The sequence below is a fragment of the Anomalospiza imberbis genome, chromosome 2 (genome assembly GCF_031753505.1).
Source record: "Anomalospiza imberbis isolate Cuckoo-Finch-1a 21T00152 chromosome 2, ASM3175350v1, whole genome shotgun sequence".
NCBI classification, from domain to species: Eukaryota; Metazoa; Chordata; class Aves; order Passeriformes; family Viduidae; genus Anomalospiza; species Anomalospiza imberbis.
Window position 1 is genome coordinate 85295466 of NC_089682.1, and position 19180 is coordinate 85314645.

General features: G+C 35.3%; 1 protein-coding gene across 7 annotated transcripts in view; it reads right to left on the minus strand.

Annotated features, from left to right (window-relative positions):
* LRCH1 (leucine rich repeats and calponin homology domain containing 1) overlaps positions 1-19180 on the minus strand; it is a 117233-nt gene that overhangs the window by 28574 nt on the left and 69479 nt on the right. For 2 of the 7 annotated variants that reach the window (XR_010996526.1, XM_068182172.1), the window contains exons 8-16: positions 17064-17169; positions 15865-15977; positions 14297-14364; positions 13160-13246; positions 10247-10283; positions 9398-9511; positions 7904-7951; positions 6673-6745; positions 774-881 (exon numbers count right to left, since the gene is read on the minus strand). Coding sequence is in view for 2 of the 7 variants with exons in the window: in XM_068182172.1 (XP_068038273.1) it covers positions 774-881; positions 6673-6745; positions 7904-7951; positions 9398-9511; positions 10247-10283; positions 13160-13246; positions 14297-14364; positions 15865-15977; positions 17064-17169 (754 nt within the window). In the remaining 5 variants the exon portion in view is untranslated. The remainder of the gene's footprint in view (positions 1-773; positions 882-6672; positions 6746-7903; positions 7952-9397; positions 9512-10246; positions 10284-13159; positions 13247-14296; positions 14365-15864; positions 15978-17063; positions 17170-19180) is intronic. The other 5 variants (XR_010996524.1, XM_068182173.1, XR_010996522.1 and 2 more) reach the window with 4 other exon arrangements.

The following is a 19180-nucleotide window of genomic DNA, read 5'->3' on the forward strand; positions in this document are numbered from 1 at the left end:
GTTAGGAAAGTTAAGGATAACTGTAAGCTAAAGGTTTGCATTTATCATTCAATATTTGTGGTCTTGGTTTCAATCTGATGATTTTGACAGTTTCACAACCTTTTAATATCTAAACACCTTTCTACTTCAGGGCAACTGGCAAAACATGGCCCACTCTGCGTATTAGTGCTGTGACTTAGTGTATTATGACAATAAAACCTTGGAGAAAAACAAAACAAAAGCAGCAGTAACAAAAGTCCACTAATGTACCTGACCTTCACTGTGAACAGCTTATTAATAACAGTTTCTGTTGGACAGAAATCACTATTTTTGCTTAGCTGATTGTTTCAGCTTTGTTTCTTTATGGATCCTTCTATTATGCTAGCTATGCACCTGCACCAATAAATGCAAATGGAATCAGGATATTTTAATAGTTAAGTAACTTTCAAAAAATAATAAGAAATGCAGAAGAGAGCAGCAAAATTAACTGCTGTTTGAGTACAACTTTTACAACTCTTGAAAATAAAGCAAGTAAATAAACCCACATTGAAAACAGTTCTTGGAATTAATATAATGGGAAAAGTTGTTTTGCCAGAGAAGAGAAGAGTGAAACTTCACTCTGACTTTTGACACTACATATTCCAGAGCAAATTAAAGTGCATCCTCTGAGGAATTTAGTCTTATAAACATCCCCTGGAGAGTATTGTCCTTTGTCCTTAACCACGTGGGGTATTCACCACATACTCATGTTTCTGAAAACACAAAATTAAGTAAATTATATACGGAACACCTACCATTGTCACTGTCTCCTTCAGATGGGATACTGTAGCTAAAGTTGTCCCATGTTTGTGCCTGTGTAAGTGTGTTGAAGGAGATAGGAGGAAAACTGAGGGATGGGTCTGCTGGAGGGGAGTGATAACCAGTCCAACCATGGTGGTAATAAGGACCGGAGTGGGGATAAAAGTGGGCAACAGCATTTTATATATGGCATTAGGATTGTATGGTAATGGCAAAGATGCAATTCAAAGGTGATTAATACAAAATGCATAAATTTTGAGAAAAGAATGAAAGATGGTGCAGAATAAAAAGAACGAAGAGTTAAATGTTAGTACTTGTAAATCATACATTATATGTGCAGTTAAGGCTGTCCAGCTTAGTAAGATCATTGTAACCATAGCACTTCACACAACTTGCTACAACCAAGTTTTAAGAAAAAGTACCCATAGATTTTACATTACTGCTTGATAAAAACCTTGACTCTGAGTCAGAAGGTAAATATACCAGCTGTGAAGTTTCAAGAAGGAAACTATCACAGAATCAGGATTTTTATATATTTGTGTAACTATGTAATAAGAACACTTCTCACAAAGACAAAGAAAATTTATATATCCATATGAAAATATTATTGCATTACAATTTCCTAGCTGATTTTGGAAGTAGCAACTACATTATCACTTGGATTCTCATTTTGTTGAAGGATGTTCAGTAAGTACATGTACCACAGTTGTTTTCCTTTAATTTTAATTCACTTCATAATAAATGAAGCACTACCTTCTTTTCTTGCTAACTTCCCCAGCAATAAATTCAAATCTACAATGGGTCCACCACCCTAGGTAAGTACTGGTCCTCCACAACTTTTAAAGGCTTCCTAAGGACAAGAACAGGCATAGAATACCACCAAAGGCTGATGCTGAGTTTGCACAACAGACTTTGGCAAACTTGTACCATAGACAGTCTTCTAACAAACACAACATCATTAATTACTCGACTGGGGTCCCTGAAGTACAAAACACTGTACATTTCCTCAGAAGCTGCAACAGTCTGCAGATTATTCACCGGATGACTGTAAAATCATGTTATGCCTACAGTTCATGAACTCATTATGGAGCTAAATTGGGGCAGCAATACAGCTCCTTTTCTCCCTATCCATTCTGCCTTCTCTCCTTTAACAAGTCACAACACCACCTCTTACTGATCCTCAGATCCTTCTGCAGAAATCTCTTTCCTTCTCCACCACATCTACTCTGCACTTCTGTCTCGTCTTGATTGTGGCAAGGATTTCTGCCCAAGCTTTCCTCAAACCTCCATTCTACAGTGATCAGAACTGGATACTGACACCCTTAAAATACCTCCCTCCTTAATCTCTTCAGCATTTCATCCATCCTTCCAAAGCTTCATACTGGTTTCCTATTTTCTGACAGAGATTTAAATTCCTTTTCTGCCTTTCACAGTGATGTTGCTCCTTAATGAACTCTTCCTGTATCTGATCACAATGTTCCTTACCACTTCTGCAAAAAAACATTATTGATTCAATCATTTTTTGTTTTTCACATTTATCTACTGAATCTTACACAAAAGTGACATTCATGTTCTTCAGACCAAACTAGAGATTATGAACTACCTCTGCTCTAAATGCTAAACCATAAACACAAATCAATTCAACATTGCTGTGAAGATCTAAAAGCAACAAAAACCACTTAAATATTAGAAGAAAATCCAAAGTCATTTACCATAAGCACAGAAAGTCCCTCTTTTCTACCATTCCAAACTAATATTCAGAAGGAACTTAATAATGTAGGAATGCTCCTTCCCACAATTTTGGAATCTGTATTAACATGAGAGTAATTCAGACTGTGTCACATAAAACTTCACCTTAAACTTCTTTTCAGAGTTCCACAGCTCTCTCTTTTTAGACTTTCCCAAGGCTGGATCATTGCTTCTGGCTATTGGGACACCAGATCAGCTGAACTCAAGTGTCAGCACAAGAGTCAGCACAAACTCTGAGTCAACACTGGATAACAGTATACAGATTTATGGAAAAAGATGAACACTCTGTCTCTGGTAGCAATTGGGATTCTCAACTATTTTCCAAAGTACACAGATAATGCAGTTAGGGAAGACAACAAATAGATGGAATAAATATCCAGAAATAGAAAAACAGTAACAAGCACTCAAATGAGAGAAAGATTCTGCCAAGGTCAAGTTTCATTGCTCATTATATGTTCCAACTAACTTCAAATACAAGCACGTCTACCACAGATACAAACACTGTGCTTCACGTTCTCTACAAGTCACCCAAACTGAAGGCACTAGATTCACTATGTTATGCTACGTGAACATTTGCAAGGGAACAACTTCTCACTTCAGAATACAAAGTGCTTTGTGCCTTTGAGTTTTGTCAGTACATGCTTCAGCCTCTGACAGTAGAATTTTTTTGTCTGTGTTGCTGTCACTTTGTTCAGCAGAAACTAAGAAACACAGTGACTTAGAAATGGCACAACACAAAAGGAAAAACAATACATCTTGATTGCAAGATGTATTAGAAGCTGTTCAGACTTGAAGGTCTGGCATATTAAAGATACCATAAGACCATGGCAACTCTCAATTTCAACAATTAGCATCACTTTGAACATTTTAATCAATTTATGGATGAAGGAGGGAGAATTTAAATTTATTTGCTATTTTGAGTGATTCGTTTTAAGAGAGCTAATGCACTTCCCAGGAGGAAAACTACAGCTCTAAGAAAATTGTTTCTGTTCAATGGAATTTTTTAAGGTTTTCAAAATTAATGTGAATTTTAAAAGTCCATAATCTCTGAAAATATTTAAAATACAGAAGGAAATTATCTGAAAAATTTAAAAATCCTTTTTGCATTCAATGTAAACGTCTGACCCTTGGAAAAAATCTTTCAAGAAATGCAAACACATTCATTACATTTTAAAACATTTTCTTTGGGTACTTTGGGTTCTTTCTGTCAGCCATCAGATATTAATTTTCCCAATGTTTTGCCTAGCTTAAAAATGAAAGTATAAAAGGACCTTCAGTCCTGAACACATATCAGTAGGTACTAAGACAAGTTCAAGCCACTGTGGTTTATCCTCTGGAAGCACTTATATTTGTGTGTGTACTTCAAAAAACTGGAATCTTTTACCAGAAGTCTAGAACAGTTTACTTTCACCTTTCCAAGAGACATAAACCATTATGAAATGATGAGGAGGACAAAAAGTCAAATAGAAAGCAACATTCATTTTAAACAGATGAAAATAAACACAGTGAAAATAAACTCTCAAATTTCAGAAAAAATATGGTTGCATATATTTTCACTGAAAATTTGCCATTATTTTTTCCACAGAGCATGATGGACACATTTTAGTTAGAATACTTCAATGTTCTTTTAATGTTGCACTTGGATTTAAGAGATTTATAGAGGCAATTAATTCAAACGTAAGCTCTAACAAAGTTAAACAGTTAGAAGTCATAAGGACCATTTAACTTTATTACAGCTTACGTTTCCAGTAAGTTTTAACATTTCCCCGAAGGCCATTAAGAACTGAAATGAAAAAAACCTATTAAAATACAAACTATGCTAAAAATCTTTCCTGGGTCACAGAAATGCTGGACCTTTTCACTAGCTCAGGTCTATGATAATAAGCAGTACATAATTAATAAGTACAAATTCCAACCAGTGATAGAATGGTTCAAATGCACAAAACTTATACAAAGTTTTACAGGAAATACAATGAAGGAACTACAGACCTGCCAAGCAAACCAGCTTTAAAAGGAAAAACATGCGGGCTTCACAAACATGCCAGTATTTTCAGTCATGTACTACTTCTATCTGTAAATATTTCTTATTTGTTAGCAAAGCAGCAGAAGATGAAACAATATGCAGCTTTACTATGCCTTCGCAAGGTTTCATTTTGCTACATGGTGCTACATAATATACTGCATTTTTATTTGAAACTGGATGTAAAGTTTTAGTATTGCCAAGTATATATATACCATGGTATAAAGGTAGATGACTGAAGCTAGACATGATCAGGTGAGAAACTGTGCAGTAATGGGTCTTAGTGCCTGTTGTGTCTCATATGGAAAAGAAAATAAATTCACGTTATCAAGTTTAATGCAACCGTAACGTGACCAAAAGACACTCCAGTACTGGCATGCTCAAAGCTTTTAGAATATATGAGCTTCAATTAGTACAGTGCAGAAAATCAGCAGGTTCTAACCAACTGACTTTGGTATTCAATGAGGCTATACACAGCTGCAATATATAAAAAGGGGATGAAGTGTAGGACATCTGGTCTTGACTCATGTGACTTGGAGGTTTTGTTGCAAACACTGCAATCCAGTCTTTCTAGAAATTCTCTCAAAAAAGAGTCACTAGGCTATTTTGCATAGACCTATTCTAGCCATTAAGTATAAGAAACTCAGGCACGGTATGCCAAGGTCCAGAAGTGCATGTTAAACTAACACTTGAACAAGAAGTCAGTGTCTTGCATATTCTTCCACAAAGCAGCTTCCAAATCCCCAGCAGCAGATTTCACTGTGGGCTCATAACACAGCCCACATCCTGTGAAAGCAGCAGAGGGCCCCTTTGCTTTTTCTCCTGACAATGATATTGCAATATTGCCACTGGACTATGCAATATTACTCAATGTTTTATTTTCAACAGATCCTGAAAGGACCCATTTGCTCATCATTTAACCCGTATTTTAAATTTATGTAGAAATATCAACATTTCTAAATCATCAGGAGCAAAACAGACCGAGCATTTAACATTCCAAAAACCAAAGAAATGCAGTTGAACAGATCTAACTACATATCACAACTACATGAGAAACTTAAAGTATATTCCTTCATAAAACCAGCTTTCTAACACTTAAAAAAAACCTAAAGCAAAAAATAACCCAACCAAATCTATGGGTACAATTTCATAAACATTTTTGCAATGTTTCACCAGCAGTTTCACAAACTGCTGCCATTATTACCAAGTATTCTGTTATGGAAACTACAAGCTTGTAGGGGTTTACCATCACTTGATTAAAAGCCTTTGGTGGTGAATGAGAGAAACTAGAACTATGGTCTTAGTATGCTGAAACATACTGAAAACCTACAGGCACTCATTAAAGTTGACATGGCATGAGTTAATATTGACTACCTCAGCACAGAGAAGGCAAAAACTGAATTAAATCGTGTAGCTAATCCAGTTTTTAAAGGAAGTTTTTATTCAAGCCCTCAGATACACCTCTAAGTTTAGGAGGTTTTTTGTTGTTACTTGCTTTTAGGTTTAGTTTGTTTGCTTTTAAATAAACTGCTGCTTGTTAAAAGACTGGTGGTTATGCAGATACAGTGCATTGCAAATTCACTGAACTCAGTTGTTGGCTGTAGTAAAGATGTAACCTTTCCATAATGCTTGATCTTTACTCAAGCATAACTACTGACTGACCCAATTAAGTGAAAAATTTTCAGAGCAAAACAGGTGTTTTCCAAACTAGCCTAATTATTTGCATATATTATTCAACAAAATCTAAACTGTATCACCACATAACAATCAAGCAAAAAATCTTATTTCAACTAGTATGTCAGCACAGATGATAAATATGTATATGCATATAAAATATGTGCAGTTATATCCGAACACATTTTTAATACACATATAACTTTATAAAACACCCAATTTACTAGTAATGAATGAAAAATGATCCATATATAATGTGCCAAATAAACAGTTCTTACAAATTCAATCTTGATTCAAAACTAGAGAACCTTAAAATGTTCAAAATTTCTTCTAACTGTTGTACAGAAAATGTTACATCGCTTACTTTTAAGGGGGGAAAATAGAGATATCTAATAATAACAGAGATGTAAAAAACCCCAAACCAGTACACATAAACTGGTCTCCCACATTACCTGATCGTGGCTTCAGGCCAAAAGGGATTGTGGTGTTTGTAGTAGGAGACATTGTTGGACTTTTATCCCTATTCTGTGTAATTCAAGAACATACATCAAAGTTAGAATAACACCCAGAATATATCTCAGCATACCTGACCATGGAAAATGCTAAGTTAACACTACTGCATGCTATAACTATTCCCATAATCTGATCACAATATAGTCCCAAACCTATGATAATCTCCCTTTTTTATTGCACCCTATTTCTCCGCTAGAAAAGACCAGTTTCTGACAAAAGACAGCAAGATATTCCCCTAGTTATAAATAAACTCAATTATTTCTCAGTTTTCTCCCATATCATCACTTGGTTCTATCAAACATACATTTTGTGGCAGAGTACATTTTAAAAAAACAAAGCAAAGGGCTGTTTTTCTCTAATGTTTGTTTCTTTCACAGAATTAATTATGATTCTCTGTGGTATTTTCCATTCAACGCCAAATTTCTGCATTAAAAACAGAAAGGAAGAAATTAAGCTTATGTCTGCCTCTTATGCTTAAGAGCAGGATCTCCCCTGACCCTGAACTAGGCTAAGAGCTCAGCAGGAAGAATGGAGCAGCAACATACAGGACAGGGGGAAGTATAATCATCATACCACCAATGGCAACACAGAAAGAGTCTTATGACCAAACTCCATAATGGGAATCCCATTTAAAAAGTGATTCCATTGGGAGCTGGGAACCACAGAATTTCATCACCAAGACTGGTGGACAATGGCTGGGTGCTCATGAATTTGCAAGATGCTTATGCCCAATGGAATATAGAGAGAGAAGCCCTATTTCTGCACAAATAAATAAAGTAAGTAAATCTCCATAAGGAGCTCCATACAGTTTTTACCTTTTTGATATTCCAATGAGATTGACACTAGAAAGCCACAGGATCAATAAAATCAGATTCCTTTCTGAAAACTAATCAGGGACATGAAACAACTGTGCAAAAAGAAACTGCACTGAAATCAATAGAAAATCTTGTTGAACAATACTAAACTGCATAACTCTGAAACAAACTGATCAGAAAGTATATTTTTATACCCTGGTAAATCTCTGAGATGACAAGACCACATGCCAAGCAAACCACATTTTCATTTCTGATGCAAATCTCAGTCATATGTTCTGTGGAATTCAGTTATGATTAATTTGGTCTATGAAACATTCATATAGAACATATAAGAGACAAACAAATAACATCTTACCTCATTGTGAGAGGTTTGCCCACTTGTGTTCCAAACAATTAGATCATTCTGCATGTTTGGAAAGAAAAAAAAAAGGAAGAAAAGACAAAAAATATTTCAGAACCTATATTAGTGATACACTGCAATGGGAAATTTTACTATTATAGTCAAATAGTAAATTATATATTAGTATATATATAATATATAATAGTTAATTATAGATTAGTAAATTATAGTCAAATACACATTAATACTTAATTTTTTTTCACTGCAATGAATAATTTGCATGAATCATAAATACTTCTATTGCTAGCTGAAGAACTTTTTTTTAAAAAGCATTTGGAAATGATTCACACAGATTTGTCATTCAATTTTTTGCTTCAATACTAAAGGATTATAAGTGCATTTATAAGATTTTAATGTTTGTTGGTGAAAATGCAGCATATTTCTTTTAATTAAACTATCATGAAGGTTTCATTTGCAAATACAGATTTTCAATACAGATTTGAAGAGAGGTATTCTGTAAACAATTCCATTTATAATTGCAACATAACATACCTTTTGTTACCACTTCTGTTATAGTTACATTGGAAACATGTACACCACATTGACAAATATGAAACAAAATCATTAATTCAGCAACAAACATAACTCAGCAGAAAGACAACTGGCATAAGCAGAGGTAAATTATAATTCAATCCAAAACAATTTCCTTAGGGTCAATTTTTTTTTTAATTGACAAAAAATGGAAACAAAAGAGAGCACTTGGAACATTAGGTCCAACAGTCACAGAGCTTTATCATAGTAGTATTTGATCTTATGATGATTATACATAAGAATATTTGAAAAGCATCAAGATAAACCAAAAAAAACCCCTATTTCTGGATAGAACAGACAATATTAAGGTACTGCCAATATGGACAGCATCTTCCGTAATTTTGTTCTCACAATCTCCTTGCCAAGTGCAGTCACAAAATCCCTATATAGCAAGTTCTGAAGAAATAACATATGCCCCAAATATTGAAGTTTTTTCTGTTGCTCTACATTTCTGAATCATTACAATGTACAAATCTTAAAATATTTTTAAAACTTTAAAAACTATCATCTTAACCTATATACAGTCTACTTGCAATATTAAATACAATAAAAAACTGCTGTTAACATAAACTTAGAAACTTATATAACTACAAAAGAATATTTGGAGTAAGGGGAGAAAAGGAGTCAGGTACTTCATTTTCTTGAAGATCTAACTTGGAGATGACATTTTTTCCAGGGGAATGCAACCTCTGCAACTCTTATGCTTTTATTGGATATATTTATAATATAAGTTCTTTCCAAAGGGATAGGTCTTAATCAACTTTCCATTTACAGTCAAACCTTGAGATTCATGCTAAGGCAAAAAAAAGCCCAATCCCCACACTGGGCCTAAACCCATTATCCCCACACACTAATTGACAGAATGCAATGATCCATTCCAAATGTTTTCACATTTATTGCATCTGGACACTTCCATACCTGGCTCAATGACCATTTTTCACCGTGTTCACAAGTTCTTGCCTCAGGCTTTGCTTTCTCCATAATCAACTCCCTCCTCCTCTGGAATTCCAGCTCCTCTTCAGCATTTTCTCCCTGCACGATAAATAACTCTTCTGTCTGTACTACTGGAAATAGAACTTTGTTGGCTTTTTTTTTTTTTTTTTTTTTTTTTTTACATAGCATTACCTTGAAGTCTTTCTTACAAATACTGTGATGAAAAGCAGGCAGAAAAGCAAGTAGATACTATGTAAGTGCAGTTCCAGCACTAACAGGTGGATAATGAAAATCTAAACCAAGTACTTAATGAAAAACATCATTTCACCAGACAGGATATGGAACAAATAATAAGCAACATTTATCACACTGTAAAACTCAAACCCCATACTTTAACTATACTCTCTTTAACTAGAGTGACAGTACTCTGGAAAACCACTAATTTTTATTTTACAATTTATTTTGGGGCTATTCTTCATGAATATACTGTTTTCCTACACCAAAGGATGGAGATGGGGAGAGGGGTGGGTCTAATGGTGGATGATGATGCATAGCTGAACTGGCATACAGGGAGACAGGGTGGGGAAACTACAATGAAAAAGTAACAGAGAAACACAGAAAATTTTTACATATACAGACACACACACAGACAAAACCAAACAAACAAACCCCACAACAATTCCATAAATATGCTAAAGAAGAATTAGTTTTGCCCTTCAGACTACTTATTTTTTCCCTTCCCTACTTGGCAGATTACCAATTGATGAAATTGTGGGTTCATTTTCTGTCTTTCCCCCCCGGAATATTTTGTAATTATACACTCATTTAACATACCTGACCAAGAGAAGACATGTCCATCTGTATTTGACCACTATGTATAAAGACAAAGGCAAATACATAATTCATTGTGTAGTAACTTGTACATGATGCATTTAACAAATTATTTTTTTTCTAAAGAAGGTATATAGACACACTTTACTGTAGATGTGTGAAATTCTAAAACCGGTGCCGGTTCTGTGGGATACAGATTCACAGCACTGCTGTCTGAAATATCCATGCTTAATCTGCAATCTCAATCTTAATTGAAATAAAAACATTGTACCGGGCTATAACTTTGGTAACCATTATGTTCAATATTTAATTTCAAACAAATATACACATTAAATACTTTTATAGTTATCTTTTTAACCCGTTCTGTGCCATCTCTTAAGAGCTTTTGGAAATGCCTCCTGATGCTTCAGTTCAGTCTGAAGCATCATTCATGGCTTCATCTGCAAAGTACCACCCAGAGCAATGGCTTATATCAAAACAAAAGGACTTGTTTACTACCAACAATCACGTTGTTATCTAGAAGCCTGCAGATTTCTGTATCTAACCTCTAGAACTCAGTGTTCAAATGGAAGACACAGTCCTGCCTAGATATTTCCACTTAATTTACAATGGCTGAAAATAAAGCAGTGAAACAGAAAATGAAAGAAAGCAGGAAATATAGGAAAGCAAATATAGAAATACAATGCAAACATCAAAAATATTGAAAAAGGTTGAATCTGAAATATCTTCCCAGAAACAAAATGCTGTCTATGTAATAGGGTGTGCAGATTTTAAATTCTGCAGAACACTAAACCTACAGTAACTGGACAAGCACTTTACACATTTAATAATCACACCCAGTAGCAAAAACAGCTTGAAAGAATTCCAGTCAGTGCACATTAGGTGTGCCAGCATGAGAACTGCTTCAGCCCCTGCAGTATTTCCTCCTAAACGGTCTTCAGTGTCAGATAAGGATGGTCCTAGATAGAGTTAGTTATTTCAACCAGGTTACCTTGACTAGGCCACCAGAGTTTTATGGATGCACAAAGGAAACTGGAAAAATTACAATGGTTGACATGCTCTAGGTTTAAGTTAAAAGCAAGTGCCAGTTTTGTATATCTTAAAGTAAGGAGCAATAAAAGCATTTACATTCCCTTTCTAGATATAAAACCACTTGAGTATGAGAAAAATAAATTCTCACACTGCTTTATATAAAGCAAGTATATAACAAAATGCCATAAAATCCAGTAATTATTAAAAAAAAATTATGAGGAACCCACGGCCCAGAGGACTGGAAGTCTATAGCATCATTTGACAAGTACTGGGTACTCAAATGTATCTTGCTGCTTAGGTCTGGATGCTAATATACAGGAGGCGTATGTTCAAAAGTCTACATGGCACTCAGAAAATTAAATATAAATGCTCATATTTTAAAGTTAGAAAAAGAAATTACAGCCACAAACACTCCAATATGCTGTAAAAACAACAGTAGAGAAATACAGACATAAATGATATGATTAGCCATTTCTAAAAGCAATTTTTGAAATTTACTGTAGCATTACTAATGAAAGTATATCTGTGTGTAAACAAAAACCAGATTTTCTGTATTTTATTGACCTTCTTAATTTAACAGAAGTACCTAAATATGTAGGAAATATTAGGGCAATGTCTGAAAAGAAAAAAAAGCAAAATGACAAAATTTATCAGGCTAACAACTAAAATGTTTTTGCTGGTGTTTTTTTTCCAAAACAAACACTTTCCTTTTTTAACTACGACATTCTTCTGAGAAAGTAATAAGCCTCATATGAGATGCAGAAGCAATGGTACTAGGAAGCTAAAGGAACTAAAGAGATTTCCTAATTTTACAACATTTTATTAAGCAAAAATATTTTTGATTCAAGTATTTAGTGTATGATTCAAAAATTCAAGTTTTCTTTACATGCTGCAAAATCAAACCAGCTAACTCTCTCTCTAGAAATACCAGCAGGAATCAATTTCTGTCCTAAAAGTAAAAAAGTCTACTAGGTGAAAAAGCAGTTCAAAATAGGCATTTAAAGTGAAGAACAGTGTAGTCACAAAAGCAAGTAGCTATCAAGGGAGGAAAGAGAACCAAATATACTTAAGGCTGAAGTGACAAGGAGGTTGCTGATCTTCAGAGAAATGAAGCTGCAAACCAGCTACTTCATAGAAGTAAGAATTAAAATGAGCTTTGAAATTAACTTAATTTCTGAAGGTGATAACACTAAGAAAAGCAATAGCAAGCATCCGGACAGACAGAACTACAGGCACCACTAGTGTCATACTTTTCCAGTAGGGCAATCACTTGCTTACTTTTAAATACTTATTCTTTTGTTTAGCCACAGTTCCAGAGCCATTCTATGTGACTTTGGCCACATAAAATGGGCATCTAAATTACAAAAGCTTGTCTTCTGTAGTCAGGGGAAATCTAAATAAATTTCTTTGCCTCTTCCTCCTTTGGATTTCAGAAAACTAAAGAAACTCCACTAATTCAGGCACCTCCTTTATGGGTTCATTGAACTGGCATGAAGATGGGCCAGAAGCCTTCTCATTCCAACAATATATACCAAGCATGAGTAAGAGGAAAATTTATAGTCCCTAAAAGAAATGTGACAATCCTACACAAAACTTCAGATAATCACAGTAGTGTACATGAGATGAATGGTTAAGGGGTGTCCTCACCTCTGGTTTCTTTTATACCTTCTTAAATTACTGGGAATCTTGTCTAGACACTAGAGAGAGAAGTTGAGTTTCCTTCTTAACTACCTTGCACACACTGGTATGCTAACAAAGCATTTGGTAACTCCAGAGAGCTTTCAGTTGTAGGTTAAAAGACAACTCTAATGTAATTCACAAAAAAAATGAAGATATATTACATTATATTGTTATACTATTATATATCAGCTACTGTAAGCATACCTGTTGGAATCTTGTAATAAATCTACAGCTTCTCTTAGTTGTTCTATCATTGCTATATCAATAGTTTGTTCTTCTGATAAATTTATTCTATAACAGAAAACAAAAACATTCAAAAAAAGGTACAACAGCAATTATCAAGGGTAGTCTGAATTTCAGTGTGAGAGGTGCACCTTCCAACTAGCATGCAAACACTATAGGGGGAAAAAGAGCCTCTCTGCACATTGGGATTTGCTGAATTTATGGAAAGAACTTCTTCTGAAAAAAACTCTCCAACACTTTGTCCTTCACTAAGCCCCCCAGCCTAATACATACATAAATAAATGTGATGAAGTACAACTTTAAGCATTCAATGAAACAAAATAACTTCTAAAATTGAAAATTTTTTTGCCAATATCTGACTCTTAAAGTCACTCATCCCGTGTATTTTTTCAGCATGAATAGTAAACACAATGAGTTTTTATAAGGGCCAGCTTGCTTTCTTTTGCTTTTCAACATTTATAGTTCTTTTTAGGGATTAGAAATATAACCTCCCATTAGTTCTGCCAATAAGGCTCTTTCAGAAAGTATTTATTCTTTCCTCCCTTCAGGTTTGGATCTTTTTTTAATATTATATCAGACTACACTGTTCTGACGAGTGACAATTTCACAGTACAGTCATGTTGAATTTCCTTTCCTTTTGCACTTAGCAACTGATGTTCACTTGTTCTACTCTGGAAGTAATATCTATAAACTAATGATTGCTTCAAGGTTAAAATTATGGCAAGTAAGAAAAAGAATGCAATATGTTTTCTAATTAAATTGATTTTTAAAATGTACAATAAATTTCGATCTTACAAGTTTGGATGATCTTTTTTCAGCAATGCCTTTAATAAACAAAATATCAAAGTACCTAATTAAAAAAAGATTGCATTCTACATAGATAAAAAGTTATTGGGGCATACAAATTATTAGTTGTAATATATTATACACTCTATTCAGCCATAAAATGTAAAACATTGAGCACACACAAAGTGCAAGGTTATGCTATTGTCATGCCTCCAAATCTACAAAATTATTAAACAGCAAAGTCATACCAGTCCTGGTCAAACTAATTAAATGACATAGCTAATTATTAATAGATACATAAAAAATACTCACATTTCGTCTGCTTGCCATTGTGCGTCCTCTTCTATTCTCAACAATTCATCACACTCTGCTGCTCTGCTCTGCAAGCAGACAAAAGTGATCATGAGAACTGAACTTTGCAATTAAGTAGGCAAACAAATTTTGCTTTCTGACTCAGCACTGACCTAATTTATGTAACATCTTAGGTTGGCTGGTTGAAGCAATCCAACACTCTGCTCCATTCCTCACTCTTAAGATACTGATTACAGGATCTTCTATTCAGAAGATTTTATTGAGGTCAACAGCCCTTACCCTCCCTTAACTGTGACAAGAAAGTCAAGCAGCATAAGAATTCTTTGTTCTATGTCCCAGATTCCATTTGTGACTTTCTGGCATATAGAAACAATGCTTCAATTAAGCACGATCCCAACTCTCCTTCTCCTTGCTCTCCTACTGCAGCCAGATTTGTTTACAAAGCAAGGAAATTCCAAACATGCAAACAGTGGCAATTATGTACTTCATGCATAACTATTAACAGGATTCATATTTGACAATTTTGACAGCCATGAATCATTTCTTTTTTAAAAGGAACAAATTGGAACACAAGTTGCATCCAGGAATTCATATCAGTCAGCCAGTTATTTTGGGTTCAATGCAATCAAATTAGATTCCCCACACCTATAAATATGAGGTGCTACTTATTTGAAAACCTGAATCTTTTTTATGCTTCCACTTTGTGTTTTGCAACTCTTTCATCTCAGACTGGTAGGAGCACTGAAGTAGTTCAGCTGCCAGTAAAGACAGAAGCTCTCTGAATGAATATGTATTTGTACTTCAACAGAAGAAACAGCAGAAAACAGAGGCTTATCCTCTTTTGTGTCATGTGTTTAGCACATCAGTTGCATCATCCTGTACCAATAAATTCTACCCAATTCTGCTGTATGTGACACTGAAGAGTGTACCAGCTTCTCTAACATTCTCCAATGATGGCTCATTTCCCAGTGACAATCCCTAGTAGAATGAATAAAGCCATTCTTTTTCATCTTTCTTCACCTTACAGGAATAAAGACCATGATGTTTTCCTGTAACAAGGGTACATACCATAAGACAACAGAAATGCAGCACTTATTCTAGGTGATTTGATATAATTTGTCTTTAAGGATCTCTGAGCTGCTACTATAAATTTAAAAATTTGGGAAAATGTACTTTAATACCATAACATTACTTCAAAACTTTAGCCACCACAGCTAGCACAAAGTCATCTCGCATCTTAGCAATGTAACAAACACAGTAAACCATGGGATTCAAAATATAAAGTAAATAGCACAGAAAAAAACTGCCATTTTTCTTAAAGTGTCAAACATAGTTAAAGGATAATTCTCACATATCCTAAATAGAGTTTTGGGTAAATTGTCCTAGATCAATTGTAATAATTTTAAACCTACCTGCTTATTTTTGCTTTCTGTATATTTTTAAAACAATTAATATCAGCTGCAGTCTCTTATTTTATTAAAATATCTGCTGTTTATCATTCCTGTTTACTCTGCACTTATGAAAGTAGCAGAAATATTTTCCCTCACTTAATATTGTTACAAACTTGCCTTAATGTAGCTCATAAATTCAGTAGTAAGAGTATCCGGTTCATCAAACTGGTTTTCTGTGTCTCGTGACTTATCATTGACAAATGTGTGAGAAGATCCTTGATGGAATTCCACTAAAACAGCAATGAAAAAAAAAATTATTTGAAAAATGAAGTTTAAATTTGCATTAAAAATTTCAAACAGGTTAAGATCCTGTCATTGTAAACAGTGATGCCAAATGCTAAATTGTAATAAATCCATTCCCTGGGCATACACAGTAGTATATCAGAAGGGCTGTGGCTTATTGGAGCCAGTTTTGAACAACAGCAAGGTCAGTCTTGCCAGTACCAATACAAGAACACAGCTGGACAACTGTGCAGTGTTTTAAGAAATTCAGATGTCTTAGGCAGTGACTTGCAATGGAATGCAATTTCAGTTTTACCCTGCTGTAACAAACCATCAAACACCCAGCAAAATTGTTCAGAGCCTGTCCCAATCTTTTGCCTACATATACTATTTCCAAGGATATGATCCTATGATTTACCCTCTCCAGTTTGCTAATACACTGTAGGATAAAATTGTTATCTCTCTTCATATTCTACCAAATTCTGGTGAGTTCTCCATGGAAGTGGGTAACACTGAGGATGTGCCATCTCCTATTCATGTGGTTTCCACATGCCATTTGCTGACTTCATTCTGCTATTTATTATTAGTATGTGCAAAACTTAGAGAACCATTGTTTATCAGTATGTACTGTAATTTAGAAAAATATAAGTTACTTTTAAAAAATTGGATAAAATTAGATCTCTCACAAAACACAAAGATTTGCTTGTTTCCAGAGGTGATGCTGACTGACTAAAAAAGCTTTATATATACACTAACTGCAGCTATAGAAATAGACTTGGTTATTGCACTTTGCTATATTACTGAACATTGATATTAGTTGAAGGATAGCATGGCTTAAACCAACTTTAACTTTTCTTCCCCCAGTCAGTATCAGATCTTACTAACTCTTGAGACAAGGTGCAGCAAGTTTTTTGGAATTGCTATTGAAAATTAGTAGACTGAATTCAGTATAGTAAAAAATTTCTAAGTAGCATACTTTTTTCATTTTTAAACAACTGCATATGCATACACAAAGCCTTCTGAGTAAGTAGGCAGGCATGCAATCAACAACAGAATTCCCCTGTATTTAGCTTCCATGTTTGTTACATTCCAACCTTTTCTTGAGTTAGCATGGTGACCTGAATCATCCTTTATAATATGATCTTCTTCCACAATGTCCGACATTGGAACATTAAAGCTGATATTATCTTCATCAGATGGCTAGGAAAAAAATAAGAGAAACACTAGTCCCAGCTCAAATCAAGAATGATAAAAATGTACATGTTAACCATATTGCTCATTAAAGAGCTGCAAATTAACCTGGGAGAGAATACCAGAGCATCTAACATTACCATATCCTGTTGTAAGAAGTTGTAGTCACACTGAATATATCTGTTGTGGTTTGGGTTTATTTAGTCAGTTGTTTTATTAATGTTGGTTAGGTTTGTTTCTTGTACTCCCTCATTTTTCCCCTCACAGTGGTTTGTTGCAAGTTGTTTACCCCGAGAGTTCCCGCCACTTGGATCCCCTGGTAACTGTCAATCTTCTCACCTCTCCCTGCTTTCTCCTTATTTGGTCCCATCAGTCAGGTTTGCTCACTCCCTGTGGATTGTCAATCCTGTCTCTCATTTGTCCACATTGGGTGAAACAGGCTTACACCCCTGTCTGCCCACTGCCTATTTAATCTGCTGACATCTTTTGTTTTTTTGGCATTTGTCACTGCATCCACCCCGAGAGCACCTTTGTTCCTGCCCCACCTGGAGGAATAAAGACTCTTTGGGCTCGCAAACAAGTGTCCTTGTCTTGTCTCTTCATCTCCTCTCAGCGTGTGAAGCTACCAAAGCTGCATAACCCATGCCGCTGCACTCAGCACTACCAGGGTGGCAGGCACCGTTCCCCTGGAGTGCCCACTCACATGGTGGTCATCCGGCCTCACACAGGCAGTGCTGACCAGCACATCTCGTCTGCTTGAGGTCCTGGCAGGTAGCTGCCGCATATATCCTCACATGAGGTTTGCCAAGTAGAACAATTCAAGTGTCCTCCTGTCTTACTCACGTCACTAGTCATCTCCTTGCACTGACACCACTGCACTGTGCTGCTCTCTGTGCTTTCCTGGGGCAGCTGAAAACAGGGCCTCCTTGTAGCCACCAAAGTCTGTAGAAACACTGAGCTTCATACCATAGCCCTTTTTTTCCCCTCCACAACTCTTCTTCCCTGCTTTACCTTGCAGCTTCTGAACTGCATGCCTACAGCAAGCAAGACTAACATCAAGCAAGGCATCATCTTTATGTTAATTGACAGAACTGAAAAAAAAAAGCACAGACTCTCAAGTACACTAGATTTTTTTGATTTAAAAGCTCACCCATTTTTTCAGCTCTAGTAGCTGGTACACTAAAACACTTGACTTGTATCTAACAAACCTATCCTGTCTATGGTTTTACAGATAGCAGCTGCACAACAAAGCACAGGCACAATTCTGTCCCAGGCCACTATGGTTCTGTTTCTCTGCAAGGCCAATAGTGACCTGCTCAAGTGGGACTTGCTCACATCCCCTCCTGAGGTGAGCTAGAGCAAAACCACAGTTTGCAGAAGAGGCCAAGTTTTTTTCTTGCTCCCCTGAGACAGAGAACTTGCCACTATAACAGTCTCAGAACTTTGCAAATGTATTTCCCAGAAAGTCTATGAGTGTTGCTCATTCTTTATATGCTCTGTGTTTCTGTAACGTGCTACTCTGTGCATACATTTTCCATACATGCATTCCGTATTTATAACGGCTATAATCCAAACAGCACTTTTTTCCATATCCTTGGAAAATATTTTTAAAGGAAATTATATGCCCCATTTTATCAGTTCAGACCACTGTATCAAAAAAGATCTGTAATGAAATGTGTTACATATAATCAGTTATTTAATTCTAGCTAGCTTCTAGTCGAAGTTTGACATTCTTGCTACTTTTAGATGTTCATAATCTATGTAGAAAGTATTTTTTCTAACTCCTGAAGCTAAAGTTTGTGATAAAGAATGGAGCAAATCCACCTTGCTCTTAAAAACCCTATCAAAGGTACATGTGGTTGTTCCTCTTTTCCAAGAATACCTTGGACATGTTGCAAACGTGGACCATGATGAATGTTCTTTCTGATGAATAAACTGCATGTTATTAACTCTATGAATTCACTGGCTCTATTCTTCAGCTTAAGGAGAAAAAAATTAAGGAGAAAAAAAAAAGGGTGTC